Source organism: Epinephelus lanceolatus, chromosome 2 (assembly GCF_041903045.1).
Source record: "Epinephelus lanceolatus isolate andai-2023 chromosome 2, ASM4190304v1, whole genome shotgun sequence".
NCBI lineage: Eukaryota > Metazoa > Chordata > Actinopteri > Perciformes > Serranidae > Epinephelus > Epinephelus lanceolatus.
Window position 1 is genome coordinate 22,849,133 of NC_135735.1, and position 15,980 is coordinate 22,865,112.

The following is a 15,980-nucleotide window of genomic DNA, read 5'->3' on the forward strand; positions in this document are numbered from 1 at the left end:
TGCTCTCCATTTGGGCCTGTTTGAACCTGACTTTGCCACTGTGTGCCCAGCGCTGCTTGAGTGGTTTGCTGGATGGCCACATACTCGATAAAAGCACAGCTTTTGCCATGGTTCTCCTATTTCATTGATGCTATTTTTAAAATACTGTGCATGGAACTGTTCTTCAGTAGGACTATGATCACTGTGTTGTGCTGTCAACCCAGCTTGGGGTGTCTGCAGTTGTAAACAGTGAAGATGATGATGATAGTAGTCAATGAGTGCAATGACAGGGAAAAGCCAGTCATTGTGAAATGTGTTTGGTCGGTTTCCCTCAGTCGGTTCCACTCTGAGTGACAGCGGAATCTCCCAATAAGTCTTTGTTGAGAGACTGACATAGATAATTCCTCCACAAATCTGAGGGAAATGAAGCTGAGCGAGGCTGCTGCAGTGCTCTGCTATGAAACTGATAAAGGTCAGTCAACATGTGCAAATCCTGCTGCAGAATGCTTATCTCCTTAATGGCTCCCTGCGTCTGGATACTGAGCGCAAACCGCTGTTATTAAGGCTTAATTAATTTTGCCTGCCAAGCCTGGTTTGCTACAGGATGTTTCTGGAGGTCCATGATATCGCTCTCTTTCACAATGTAATGTCCTGTCGCACATTGATGTTGCCTGGGTGGGGTGTCGTACACACAGAAATGACTGTCATTACAGACTTCAGAACTGGATCAAGGCATCTCATTTAACCTCTCATGTGTTGCAGACCTCTTTTGACTTGCTTTTGTCTTATTCTCTGGATTCTGCAGAAACATATAATCGGAGTATAAAGAGCATGTTGATATTAATGAAACATTTGTTACAGCTAATTGAACTGGTCTGGAAATGAATGCAGCAGCCCAACTAAAGTAAATGATTTCCGTTGTGTGTTTAGATTAGATTAGAAGAATTGCGCCTCATTAATTTATCAGCTCAACATGGACCTTAGTGTTTCTCTTAAAGCTACAGTAGGTAATCTTTTAGCAAATAGGACAAAGTTTTGTTTTTTTTCCAAATAAATGCCTATATCTTGACAGTAGTACATGAAGCAGATAATCTGTGAAGAAGTCATGCTCCTTTGCATCCTCACAGTGCTTCTAATGGCATTTTCAAGAATCACGAAAACAGCCATCAATCAATCAGCTGTCAATCACTGCTTGTGAACTATGGTCAAACTGTCAAACTAGGCAGCACCGATTAGATATGAATCAAGATTGCTGCATTGCCTATTCCTCACCTCACATGTTTTCATAAACATATTTTAGTGCACTGCTTAGCTGTAAAATGAAAAAGTTTGCTCCAGCCAGTGGGTGGTGCTTGCTTGCCGTGCTAGCTTGACTATTTCCAACATGGCAGCCGGGTCACGACCTTTCTCATTTTACAGCTAAACAGTACACTGAAAATATTTATTAAAACATTTGAGGTGAGGAATAGGCAATGCAGTAACAGAACCTTGAGTCATATTTGATCAGCGCTGTCTATTTTGATAGTTTGACCGCAGCTGACAAGCAGTGACTGACATGATTGGGAGCTGCTCTCTCTTAAAACAGCCAAGGAGCAGTGTTGGGCAGTAATGCATTACGGTAATAATATTACTTTTTCCAGTAAGGGGTAGTGTAACTTATTACTTATAAAATTTCAGTAATAATATTGTAGTTACCACAAAACCAAACAACTCATTACAATGTTACTTTTGTTATCACGTCACTACTGACTTGAAATATGACAATCACATCAGCTGACTCATTTTCCTAATCGTTAGGCTGCATCACATCACAAAGTGTCAAGCTAGAAGAGAGAAACGCTTACCTTAGCAACTGGAAATATCCCCATTACTTTGATTTTGTCAGGAGGAAAGATGACATGAACACTGTTGCTGCAGATAGTTGAACTAAAACTCTTTCCACTGCAAAAAACACGTTCTCAAACTTCCGGCCTGAAACACCTCGGCTACTACGACCGACAACACAACAACTCCAGGAAATACATCCCACCAAAGCTGAGCCACTCTTGGCTGCAAAGGTCGGCTGTGGCTAAACAACCACTTCTGGATTTGAAATGTAGACAGCTGCAGCTACAAAGAAGTAATGAAGCCTGTGGCTGGATATGTGGTGGATGAAATGTTGCTCCATGAGTGACTCTCCGTCTTTCAGGCAGAGCCTCAGGAAAATACCGGTCACAGGCAAAAGAAAATTCCCAGGTAAAAAAGAGCTGTCCAGCCTTAGCTACACTTACCAGCAATTACCCAGACATTCACACAGAGGCACACATCTGAATTTTGGGAGATAGGCAATAATCAAATGGAAAAGTAATATACCGAGTAGTGTTAAGAAAAGAAAGAAGGGAGTAATAAGTAAAGTAATGTAATTACTTTTGAAAAGAGTAACGAGTAATCAGTAATATATTGCACTTTTAGAATAATGAGCCCAACACTGCTTATGATTGTCTAAAGTCTCCTGTCACAGGCTGGAAAGCCTGAATACCGAGCCAAGCAAAGGTGCAGAGGTCTAGTTTTCACTCAGACCACTTGAATAACAATATGCTTTCATGCATTTCAAGTGTATTATGGGAGTTTTGCCCAGTGACGCTAAAATAAAACCATCTACCTGTGTTTTAAATGAGGTTTTGTAGGATAAGAGTTGTCTTGATGTCACATTAACTTGTACATAAAAAATCTGACATATTAAATGCTCTCCATGTGGAAGTATGAAATGTTCTGCTTTTCCTAATATCTATTTTTCCACCTAAGTTTGTTGCATGTGTGTATCTTAGAGTGTGGAGAAGTTTTCAGTGGTTCATTAAAATCAATTTCTCAATTTCTACTTTAAAAAAAAAACATCTTCACTAATTAATTACCTAATTTGCCACTTTTTATTCCATCACTCTTGTGAATGGAATATTAATTTCATGTTGTGCCCACAGAAGAGGAACAGGTGCTCTCACTGGCTGGTTCTTGGCCCTGCATTAATTCCCCTGCAGCTCGAGTGTTCAGACACCACATTGATGCAGTGAGGCTTATTACGAAGGCTTCACGGAGGGAGACAAGAGACTGCTCTTGCCCACGTTCAAAGCACTTTGAGTGTATCACATTGTCTGAATGTAGTTAGAGAGGTGTCATTGAATTAAACTGCTCCTAAATTAAAAATGTGTGGGAAAGAAATGACTCATGAGCTGCAGGCAAAACTGCAAACTGCTGCTTTTTTAGGTCCCTGAGCCCTGGTTGTCTATCAAGATTCAATATTTACCGCAAGCTCATAGTATGTTGGTACCACCTGCTCCTGTGGGCCGCATTCCTCAGGATTAGTTTCAATTCCCTCTAAGCAGAGTTCACAGGTCAATGTCACTGTGCAACTAGTGCTTCAAAAAGTAGACGCCAACAACCTTGAGGTGCCCTTGAAGGGCAAGTTAAACAAGTTGCCATGTATTTCTGGATCCTGGTTTAAATACTCAACACTTGAGTACACTGTCTTGTGTTTGATGTGAATGTTCTGATCTTTATATGAATAGTTCCAGCAGAATTAATTACCAAGAGCTGCTGTAAATGCTGCAGCTGTGTTTTTAAGGCTCACTGTTTTTACTGTGAATGTTAAAAGTGGACATGGAGCAACTCATTAGTGTGTAGATGACTTGGCCAGCCAAAGGAGGTTATCATACTGATTGAGACAAATCTAAAATACCAACTGTCTGCTTGTCTTCATTACTTTAGTTGCAATGCTGCCCCTCAGAGGATACCAGAGGTACTCTTGTGTGACCAGGAATAACCAAAATATATCCAAACGTATGACACCTTCATTAGTCAAGGAAGTTTGACAGTAGTAGCAAGCCCTGACTTGAACCGAGTAAAAGAAAAATTAGCTCAAGACTACATTATTGACCAAGGTACAGTATGTTCTCTACAGCAGCAGCTACATAACTTACTGATTCCTTGAGAGAGAAGATGTTTTGCACATCCAGTTCCAGGAAAGAGGGAGTGACAGGTGGAGAGAGGGAAGCAGAAAATGGAAAGGGTGGCGGATCTGATAAGCAACTGAGGTATTCCCCTGATGGGAGGGAGTTAGATCGCTACCATCCACCCAGCAAGCGTGGGGTGAAACTCTCAGACAGCATGCTTGAACAGGAGGAAGCGGAGATAAAGTGCTCCCCCTCCTGCTCCCATCCTGCCGGCTCCACTTTACTCTTACTCTCTTTGCGGATGCCAGCCTGCTACGAGAGACCATCTCCGCGTCTTCCTCCTGCCCTGATAATGCCGAGAGGATTTCCAGAACCTGCGGCACCACAGCGGGTCTAGCAGCTGATTTGCGCTGATTCACTGTCACAGCAGGTGAGACTGTCTTCACTGTGTGCATGATACAGCAGGGCACAGGAAGTAGCAAGCAGAAGCAGAGTGATCTGCGCTAGTGGGTACAGTGTGGGGAGTTTTCCTTTCCCTGCTGGGATTTTTTCCTACAGGAAAGTGGTGTGAACACAAACAGGAGTTGAGGCTGTTAGTGGGTGGTGCGTTGTGGAGCAGTTTGGCGCCTTAGTTTGTTTCTGTTGGTGTGAGAAAGAGAGAGAGCCGCTCAAACCACAGAGCCTTGCCCCTGGTGCCCCGCTGCCAAGACTTTGCCCCAGTGTTGGACAGGGATTACTCTGAGCCTTTTGTTTTGCTGGAGAAAAAAATGGTATGGCATGCCAGCGCTGGAGCGTGGACTCCATTTGTTACAGCACTGAGAGAGAGCATATTTTTATGATGTTAGCTGCAGTGTTGTTTATACACATTTCTTACAGTAGGAGAAGCTTCGGCTAAAAACAGGCTGCTATGTATTCCAGGTTACTCACTATTCACAGCTACTTTACATCAAACTCCACTCATTTCATAGAGAAACCTTAATCTGCTACATGCACGATGATAAAAGTTAGGTCAGAAAACTGGTATTTTCACTTTAAACATTGCACTTTTCACCTGACAGCCACTTTCTTTTATCAGCTAGGGTTGAGCTCAGTCTTGTTTACATTGTGGTTACACTTGTACTGTACATGTAAACACTGCCCCATTGTGAAAAGCCCTCTCAAGGCTCTCCGTGAGATGAGATGCCAGTCATTCTTTCTCTTCTTTATCTGGCCCGATGGAAACACAAACTCTACTTGACCTGATGGTGAATGTTGTGGGGCCCTGGAACATGCAAGTAATGTCAGGCAGCACCTGTTTTTGGAACGAACATTCTCCTGAACGTTGAGCTGATTTTAACACAGGACCTCTCCCAGGATGAGTGCTGTACTGTTACGCATAATATTTTGTTGACTTTTCCTTTGTTCTGCTGAATTATTAATAATTGTCAGTGTACTACAAATGAACAAATATTTACAATTACACTTGTGCCTCACTGCTGTGTTGCTATATTAGGCTAATAGGTGCCATATTATTTTACAGTATGTGTGGCTGTAGAATAGAAAGTGGACCAAAGTTAGGTTTTTGTAATAATTTTTGTGTGGCGACTAGCTTCAATATAATCATGCTTCTTTTAAATTTGAAGTTAAATCACTCGTATAACTCAAAAAACTACATGTATGTTGATTTCATTATATTTTTTTCATGCATTGACACATAAACGTCTGCTTTACAGGTTGAGATGTAAGTAGTAGCTTGGTAGTACTGTGTATATGTCAAAACCATATCCTTGTTTTGATGTTTTTGACTCAAGAAACCCAAGTTATTGATTAGAACGGCTGTGATTGTGAATGATTCAGTTGAAGACTGCACACAAATATATGTGCAAACTGAAGCTGAAGATAAATATTTAGATAGAGAGAGGACTGGAAAGTGGTTTTGTTTCTTACCTCGAATAATTTCATGATTTATGTTGAGTCCCTACACAGAATCATATTTGTGACATTAGATTTCAGCAACCACGTGTGACTGGCACCGACAACAGAGCCGTTTCTTCAATACATAATCCAAGAGGCAGTGTGCTACAGCTCCTCTGCAGCAGGAGTTCATTTCCCCCTTTGGGACAATATTGTCACAAGCGTTGATGGAAGCTGGTTTCCTGCAAACAAATAGACCCACTGTGCTGCAGTGTTTCTACACGAACTGGGGATGCTGCAAATTCCGTGACAAATAGTTCAGAAGTAATGCGGCTAAAACAAAAGCCTCAAAGAATGCAGATTCCTAATTAACAGGGGATGCTGGTGCAGTGCTGTATGTGCCCAGTGCAGCTCAGCAAATTATGAGTTGTTACCAGGAACGAGCTTGGCCAAGCCTCTGTGTGTGTGTTTGTGGGTGTGTGTGTTTGTGCATGTTTATGTGATCAAGAGGTGCTTTACATGAATGTGTGGTTGTTAAAACGTGTTGTCTTGTTGTCTATGTGTGCAGTATCACTCAGCATCATTCCTGTTCGATACACCCTCTGAACTTTTCTGAAATGTCAACTCATAAATCTTTCCACCCTGCTCAGTTTGCCTCCCCTCCCTTTGCTGCATGGTGATGCAGTGAGGCACTACTTTCTGTATTATTCTGCATCTTTACAGTACTGAACTTTTGCAGCCGTCCTTCAGAGGATTCACCACTTACTGCTGGATATATAGTCATTTATTTACCCTGGGAACACTTTAAATCAGGATAGTGTAAACATGTTTATCTTAGCTATTTTCTTATCTGGACCTGTGTGTATGTTTACTGTGTAAAAAAAAAAAAAGAAGCAGCAAATGGATTTAGCCTCTGCACCGCAGCAGTGTTTACTCTACGGTTTTATTGCACGCTTGCGCACAGTATTTTACAGCATCTTCTGAAGAATAGTGTTGTGATTATTTCAGCTGTAATAGATTGTGTATGATGGTGATGGGGGAAGATAAAAAAAAGGGTCAGGGGACATACAATACAACACTAACAAAGAGCCAGGCTTGAAAGCATAATATTGCAGCTCAGTATATTATCACACACGGTTGCTCTCCCAAGTCTTTCAACCATGAGGGGTGAAACAAAGATGGCATTATATACACTTTTATCTGTTGTCATCACACTAGGACAAATAGCTGTCTCCATAGTATCTACACTACACCTGAGTAGCAAAGAACATGCAGGCCTTTGCTGCAAGGTATAAGTAATAGTTAGGGGTGTACTTGACTCAAAATTTGTCATTTGAATTGAATCAGTCAGTTTTTTCCTATCAAGCAACACTTTATTGAATTGCCAGATTTTTGAACAGGGTTTTGCCCTAAGGTGCCGGTGATCAAGCCAAGTTAGCCTTCCAAGCTAATGCGTTATAACAGTTGATCAGAGATATACAACAACATGTTTTGGCCAGAGACTGTATCGTATTGTGAGCTGTAAATTTACCACGTAAGCATTAGGCAAAAGATAACGTTATCTCAGAGCCTAACCTGGTAAAGCCCCTCTTCCTCTGGGCAGCTGCCTCTGTCTTACTGAGACTCATCCTGGGCCTGTTTTCTGCAGCTGCCTGTACCCACAGACATCGCAGACACAGAGTGAACAGAATGACTTGATGTGGTACAATAATTTTACCTTGGAGAGCCACGTGAAAGCAAAAAGAGAATTTACTTCTGGGGACCAAAAAAAAGTCTTAGTCTTAGCCGACTGAGGGGTCTTCGATTTAACTTTAACGAGGCAGCCGCGCTAGTAGTGCTGCTAAATTCTTCCATAATATTACTCTTTATAATGTCACCACCGAACACAGGTTTCTAAAGCTCCACATTTTTATATGTGCATTCAAAATGAAATTGAAAAAGTCTAAGATGTACTAAGGATCAAAAAGCCAGCAGCATTTCAAGCGATGTGTCACAATTTGACGGGATAATGGCAGCGCTAAGTACCAGTGGCAGCTAACTAATCCTGGAGAGCCATACACCTAAAGGCTCTCTGCAGTAGTGTGGGTTTGTGTAATTGAGAGAAACAGACATCAAACACAATGAATGATTGAAGCTTAACCTGCCATGATGGTTGAATAATACAGTTGGGCATCGGATAAATGCATCTGTGATTAGACATGTATTAAATCCCTGTTTTTATAAAGCAGAAGAAACATCATCCAAGTACAGCATGAAAAAGAAGTAGATCAATCTCACTGTGCTTCAGTATGTGAGACAGTGTGTGCATACTAGATATTTTCTGGGATTTTCTTTTATTTTGCTGTAAATGAAATAACCCAAATCATTTCCTTGCCTAGTCATGAACAAATATACAATATAGACAATAGAAAGAGTCTCGCTGTAATATTTCAATCCTCTCAACACCAGCCCCTCTTGTCCGTTTCTTATTCTATCCTGTGACAGTAACATGCGTTTATGCTCTAGTTAAAGCAATGAATGGCCCCATCTAACTGAAATCAATAAAGCCTGGTGAGCTGGCTAAAGGGAGAGTGCTGAGCCCTACACTTTGTGTAAGAGAATATGTGGTTCCTGACCCGGCTGCAGAGCTACCATAGATTTTTTTTTACAGTTGACTGAGGTTGACTTTATGTGGTTTTGTTTAGAAGTATAGAAACATAGCTGTGCGGGGACGGGAGCAGGTAGGTGTATGAATACTGACTTGTTACTAATTTTGTTTACTCCCTCTTTTCATTCTCCCTCTGTCCTGCAGCCACACCCTGAGGGCCACATCCTTTCGACACCCTGTGACCGGACAGATATCCCCTGAAAACACAGAATACACACTACAAGACAGGTGAGTCTGCTTTTGTTTCCTGGGAAAAATGCATATACTGCATGCTTAAATGTACAGAGAGGTTAGTTCAAGGTCACACGGTGGGAGTCCAGAAATAGCCTGGCAAATAGCCTGTCACCCTCCCTGATGGAGCATGTCATGAGAGGGGGGAAAGCTGTCTATTCTGCAGTAACAAGCAAAGCAAGAACTGTTTCAGTTAATCGGGAAAATGAGATGTCACAGTCAGAACACTAAAGGATGGGCATCTTTTTTTCTTCTTCCTCAAATTGAATGCATTCATTAGTATCGTTGCATTCGTAACTGACTGCAGTCAGTGGCTTTGGATCCCAGAGACTCTTAAGTATGATTCTTCACATGATTACCTTAATAGGATTTATGGTAATGGCATGGCTGACACTCACATATGCTTTTGTGTTAAAATCACATCTGGTGTCATGAATCTGTCTCATCCATCAGCCAGGTTAGTTATTTATTTTTTCTGGTCCGTTCAGGGCGTTTTACTCAGTGTAGCTGGAGTCATAAAAATGGAAACCTGACTGTCTTCTTCTGACTGTTACACTGGCATTGACAGAATATCCCTAAGATTTTACTGTGCCAAGTAGGTTTACATGTTACTGAAATTTTGAGAGTCTGAATTGTATATTGTTTTCATCCACAGCAGTATATATCGCCATGGAAGGTGGATTTATTGTTGTTATTTAATGTCTTTGTGCCCTGCAAAGCCATTAAAGGGCACGGCAGGGTTAGAGCACAATATAAGGCAGCAGGTGTCGGATCGTATTTAAGCTGGCCGCTGTAAGATGATCACGCATGGTGCAGATTCCACTTCACACAAAAGCAGGTTGAGAGACAAGCGTGTGACCTCCACATTCCCGCTGATAAAAAGACGATCTGTTAAAGTAATGCAAATTTAATTATGAGTCATCTTCATCCTCCGCTGTTAATTTCCTGAAAATCTCCAATATCCCCAGTTCAGTTCTGTTAAGCCATGGATTTGTATACCATCAGGGGGCTTTAAAGTTACTGTCTTAGTTGCTGCAACAGAGATAAAACGATTCTTTTACTTGGAAATGCGAGTCATAATCTCTTTAAGATGTGGTAAGAATAGCATCATGTTTATGCCCCTCTCACAACAACATGACAAGCATGCCAAGAAGCAGGCAGGACAACTTTAAGAAACCTAGGGTCCTGTTTAAATGATCTATAGCACATGGTATTTAGCCCCTAACTAATCATAGGTGTGTTTTGGGCATAACATGAGTTCAACCAATCAGAGCATCATCTCTTAATCCCTTTAAAAGCCATGTTTGCCCCTATTGCTATTGCTATTTACATGGCAGATTCGGCAAATGGAGAAGTGAGCAGTTTTCTAATGAGAGTAATGAGCAGTCATGCCATTGCAGCAAATATTGTTGGACATTTATCTGTGTTTTTTATTGTTTTGTTTTATTGCCGTACAGTGTCCTTGAGTGTTCTGAATGGCGCTTATAAATAAAATGTATTATTATTATTATTAAAGCAACAAAACTAAAAACTTGACAGAGGAAATAGAACTAAACTTTTAGCTTTTGAAATAATCAATGAAGTTACCCTGCTCCTCCTTATGCTTGAATGCGCACAGCGTCTCTTTTGATAAGGAGGCGGACAGCAGCTTTGCAGGCAGCTCTGCTCTGCTCTCTGCCATGTTTGCATTCTAGAGAATGTATTATTTTCTGCATTATTGATGTAATATTTCACCCACCTCCAGCCCAACTGCATGTCCCTGTGTGTGTGACAAGTAGAGTGTAAGGATGTTGTGAACCTGCCTATACAGGCACATGTTACCATCTGAATAGTGTGCCCTTTAAATAGCAGGAAAATACTCTGCCATTCAATGGCACAATCGATCTTTGCTGCCTCAGAATGGCAAAGCGCCAACAATGGGCCTGATCAGACCTCATTTCAAGACCTATACACACCCATGGGCGCACAGATGGGCGCAAATACATTTGCTACATACACAATGTGGGTGCCAGCTATGAAAATGACACTGCGTTGGTCTGGCAACTAGCAGTGACAGTTGCGCTGCATTCAGTATGTAAATTTTTTTATTATTAAAGAAGCACTCCAGCATATTTCTTACATGCTGTCTGTCCTGGCTGTTAAACTCCTTCAGTCTGTTCTCTGAAAGCACAAATATTTTCTTATCAAAGTTGCCAACACAGAGGTGATTGATGTGGTTTCAACAGTTTGTACAGGCAGTAGGTTAGATATGAAATATGTTTGAGTATTCCTGCTGTTTATCACTGTAAAAAACTATGTGTGGTTATTTGATGTGGTGGATGAGACAGTGTTAAGTTTTGGGCTGTGCTTACGTCTACCTTACTCGTTTACTCTTCCTTCCAGTCTGTGTGCTAAGATAGGCCACAGTAAACACATCCCGTAAATATAAAATAATTAAGGTGTGACATGTGAACCATAACAAAATTGACGACTGTTAAGCTGCTATGCTAAACCTAGCTCGTGAAACCTCATCAAATAAGGCTAGCAAGCCCGTAACTTAGTGCCTCTCCCTACGTGTTGCATTAGACGTGAGAAACACGACCAGCTCGTTCGGACTGGACAATTCCGCTGGGTGCCGTTCCATCGGACCAGTCGTGCAGCTCACTCTTCTTCATGGTCGTTCTCCTTTGTCTTCAGAATGTCTTGCCTCCGGCGTCTCCCTCGTGGCGTGCCCAATCAGCTCAAAGGTCTTCCCAGCTCTCCCTCCAGGTGGGGCATACATGTATAGCGGCTAATGAGTGATTACCACCAACCCTCAAGTTCTACGTCAGTGCTGACCCTGCTTCCTACCACCTGCCTAAACCACACCCGCAAGACATTCATTACACTGCCAATAAAGCTATCATAGCAATGACAGAGAAAGTTCAACTTCAGTGCTTGTGAAAATTTGAAGCAGTCTGTCAAACTCCAGCTTTAAACACTGTATAGTTACAGTAAGCATTTTACCATGCAACTTCAAGCAGCTTTAAGTAATAGTATTATTGTTCTAGTTTTAGCTCAGTCTTAAACTAAGACTATGTTAAGTTACCTAGAAGAGCAGAGATGTGAAAAAGCAGCTTTAGTGCAAATGTAGGTCAGTTCAGTATCACTGTAAGTTACACCAAATGTGACTTTGAATTTTAATTCCAGCATCTACTCCAACTTCTATTAACTTTATTGCCGTATTTTTGTGCCTCTCCCTTGCACCCTTCTTTTCATAATGCTGTTAAAGTTTAGTGGAGAGCGTGACAGCAAGGGAGCAGTCGTGGTATCGAACGTGTGCGACACGGGCGTGACCTCACTGTGGCTTCAAATTGTTGCTTCTGTTCACTGTCACGGTGATGTTATAGGCTTCACTCCGCGTATAATGATATCTGAAAAGGAAGTTGGTTTCTTCCATGAATCATTGACTCCCGTCCAAGTACAGAGAACCTCAGTGAGACCCGTATCGGATCGAGGACAGAGCAGGAAAAAGAGCTTCAGGAGGCCCTTCCCCGTGGAGGGGTCGATCATCCTATGCTTCGCCGGCCTGGAGGCTTTGACTTTGTTATAGATTATCACACTATGATCAATTCGTCAGCTCTCCCCATGTGCACCCACTGCCTTAAAGGATTAAGAAAAAAACGTCAAATATGCCCTCATTTCCATCATACAGTAGCAAGAGCAGCAGGGAGAGACGGAGCTTACTGTCTCCCCCCCCCCTTCTCCACTACATGATGTGAAATATCGCTCCTCTCCAACACATGCCACAACAAATCTCCCGGGGAACTATTCCAATGACAGTGGTGGTAAACAGAATGAAAGCTTCACATAAAACAGCAGAGTCCTCTTGATAGGACAGAAACATCCTGTAAAAATACTGGCTGCTGTCCAGCCTGTGAGTGCAGATACTGTAAGTTTTGTTCTGCTGTGCTGTGTCTCTTTTTCCACTTGTTCTCCCAGAGTTTTTTTTTCTGCTTTAGTTGCCGACACATCTCGAGCTTATCTTGTTTTCTTTAGCTGCGGTGTAGTGAGCAACACAAAGCAGGAAAAAACAAAAGGCTCGGTGCTGCCTTTAACAGCTTTGCGGAACAATGCAGAGGGCTCGTGGCAGAGACAGGTCAGACATTATTTCTCTTTCAGTTCACTCCTGCAGTCAGGGAGAGGCTCTACCAAGTTCTGGACAGCTGCGTGTCAATTATACTGGTGCGGTCGCTGCAGATGAGTTTAAAACTTCGCTTAAGTTTACATACACCATCTCATGAAGTGATGTGTATTACTTTCTAGGCCTGTGAGAGGGAATATGAACTGTTGGTGCCTAGCCTGGTGGTTCCAGCATCACAGAAATAGCCTCCCTCATTGTATTTTCACTAAGAATGATGCACTTGAACAGTTATGATATCAGGATTATTCCAGGGGCACGACAGTGACATCATTTAAATCCAGTGGTCTGCACAGTCAACCAATGTAAACCCAACAGAGCACCTTTAAAATGCAGTGTAACAGGAGGTGTGCAGGATTTATGGATGAAAAAATCTGCTGGAGCTGCATGTTCTTACTTAATCAGGACGGACCAAAATTCCTAAGAAACATTTCTGAGACCTTGTTAAATCAAATTGATCCTTGCTGTCTCTGGTGTTTCCATTATCTGTGATGAATTTCATTTTGAGCATACGGGATGAAGCAGAGGCTGCCGCAGCCTGGGGAAAAAAAAAGTCCTCGAAAAATGTGGGAGTGAATGGATTTGCTGTTGCAGTGAAAGACTTTGTGTTGTTGCACAGGAAAAGAAATGTACTGTACGTACTACGGTTGGTTGAGGCTGAAAAGACCCTGTTTAAATGTTCCTAATAATATGATCTGCAATACAAAACTGTGTTATCTGATACTGACCTGTCAGTGCCGTTTCTTCAGTGTTGATTTTTCTGCAACAATAGTAATATAATGATGTCATGAAGAAATGCGAGGTGGGATGTGGATAGAGCTGCTCAAGGATAGTGTGTGTGTGTGTGTGTGTGTGTGTGTGTGTGTGCTGTTCTTTTTTGTGTTTGTTTTGTTTTGTTATCTGGGCGTGTGTACGCTCTGTGCCCCAGGGTGTGTGTCAGACCAAGTGTCACTGGAGTGTTTGGCACACACAGCTTCCACTGTTAACACATCCACCGCAAAGCCATTGGCTGCGACAGGTCGCGTGGCGGTGTCAGGAAATAGTCATATCCTTTATATGTGAAAGATCAGCACAGGGCTGCGCTCGGTTTTCCTGTGCGTCTGTAGTTTGTCAGAGGAATTTAAGAGGGAATATGACCATCCAGTGCTTCTCATCCCATCTGTGTTACTGATCTTCCTCTGCGCTGCCTTTTTTAATTGTAGGTTAGAAGCCCGTATGTCCAAGTCAGCGGCCAATCAGAGATCCCCGAGCATGGTCACAGTTTCCTCTAAGACTGTGACCCCAGCAGCAGTGGATGCCACCTCAGGGTCAAAGGTGAGCGGCAGTGTTTGTCAAATCGAGTTCACTTGTGTTACTTAGTTTTATTGTAATCTAACAAAAGAGAAAACAAATCCTTAAACAGAATCAAAATGTTTTTTCAGCTTTTCCCATTTGACATTTATCATAACTGACCAAATATTCCTTTTTTGGGGTGGAGAATCATTTGGGAGCTCTGGTGCTGACTGTTAATGCTCATGTTGATAAACTGGTTTAATCAACTCTAGAACACGTTATCTCGTTCTGATTTACGGCCACAGAGAGCAATAATTTAGTTATATTTAAGCCTAATATAACTTGAATACACATCCCCTGGGACTGGACAGGGGTGTGGTGTACAGTGTGCAGACTTGCCGTTTTTTCCACAGCGATAGTGGAAATTTTCACTGCAAATATGTTTTGTTTCTGAATGTGGGAAACACCACAGAAGAACAGGATTTAAATCAAATCAGAGAGAAATCTGATATTGGTATTGCCACTCCTTAAAGACGGTTGAACTTTTCACAAAGTTTTGATGCAACTGAACTTTAGAGACAATTATTGCTCGGAGGGATGAAAATGCGTGAATACTTGCTGATATGTTGGAAAAGAAGTGTGATTTTTTTTGTAATAATTCTTTGTTGTAGAGCTGAAATGATGAATTAGTATATCTACATGAAGTTAATGAGCAATATTTTTTTGTTTACACTGTTTCTTAAGCAAACATTTGTCAGTCCCTCAAATATGAACCAGGCTGCTTTTATTGGTCAAATATGAAAGTACACTAAATATCTTTTGTGAACTGTTGATCTGACAAATCCAGGGTATTGTTATCGTGGGCTCTTGTAGCTTGTGCAGGATATTCTGAGCTAATTTCTGACATTTTATAGACCACATGATTGAGATAATAACAAGCAGATTATCCCTCTGGTCTTTCTCATTTTGTCACATGTCACATTTATAATTCTGTATGACGAATTGGATATGCATATTTGTCATTTGTCACCTCAACATTCATTCTTTTATCCAGTTGGTAAACAGGACAACCCCAGATATTTCTGTAGAAACACAACTAAGAAAAAGTACAACTTAATTTGTAACAGAGAAAACGTAGTCTGAAATGGCCGTGTCTGAAAATAATCCTGATTATAAATGGATGCACGCATCCACGGGAATAGCCAGATGGTATTTCCTTTTTTCGTTATGGGTGTCTGAGGCAGGAAGTTCTAGGAAAGAAGGCCATTTTACTTTTTCTGGAAAGGCCGTTTACGTTTCTTTGAAAGTAACAAAAGTTTGTAGTTGAATTGTCTGCACTTTGGAGGGCAACACCACGGTAAGCAACAGTAGATTTGAATTTGAATTTAGTGAAAGGATAGCCCCTTGAGATGTAGCATCTCATTTTCAAGGGGGTCCTCAAACACAAATACAGAACAAAAACACAAACAAAACTGCATTACATAACAAACATACACTACAGATACACAGATATAGAAGTCAATATTAGCAGCTATATTACATCAATTGGCCAAAGGAGGGCGCTATAGCAACTGATTGAAATTGCAAACTTTGAATGGGCATATCTCATGCCCCGTATGTCGTAGAGACATGAAACTTTGCACAGAGATGCCTCTCCTCGTGAGGAATAAATTTGCCTCAAGAACCCATAACTTCCGGTTATATAGATTTTCCGCCAATTTTTTGAAAAACACTTAAAATCGATCTCTTTCTTGGAAGTTTGACTGATCTGCATGAAACTCGGTGAACATAATCTAGGGACCAATATCTAAAGTTCCCTCTTGGCAAAAGTTGGAAAACTTACTAAAACTGAGCTTCTATAAGACAATGAATA

At 41.5% G+C, this 15,980-nt stretch overlaps 1 protein-coding gene across 20 annotated transcripts in view; it reads left to right on the forward strand.

Annotated features, from left to right (window-relative positions):
* Window positions 1-15,980, forward strand: part of plekha7b (pleckstrin homology domain containing, family A member 7b) — a 96,538-nt gene that overhangs the window by 34,494 nt on the left and 46,064 nt on the right. For 19 of the 20 annotated variants that reach the window (XM_033628697.2, XM_078175383.1, XM_033628698.2 and 16 more), the window contains 2 exons: window positions 8,590-8,673; window positions 14,038-14,149. In XM_033628697.2, coding sequence (XP_033484588.2) covers window positions 8,590-8,673; window positions 14,038-14,149 — 196 coding nt within the window. Of the gene's footprint in view, window positions 1-4,101; window positions 4,336-8,589; window positions 8,674-14,037; window positions 14,150-15,980 lie in introns of those variants that run through there. The other variant, XM_078175400.1, reaches the window with a different exon arrangement.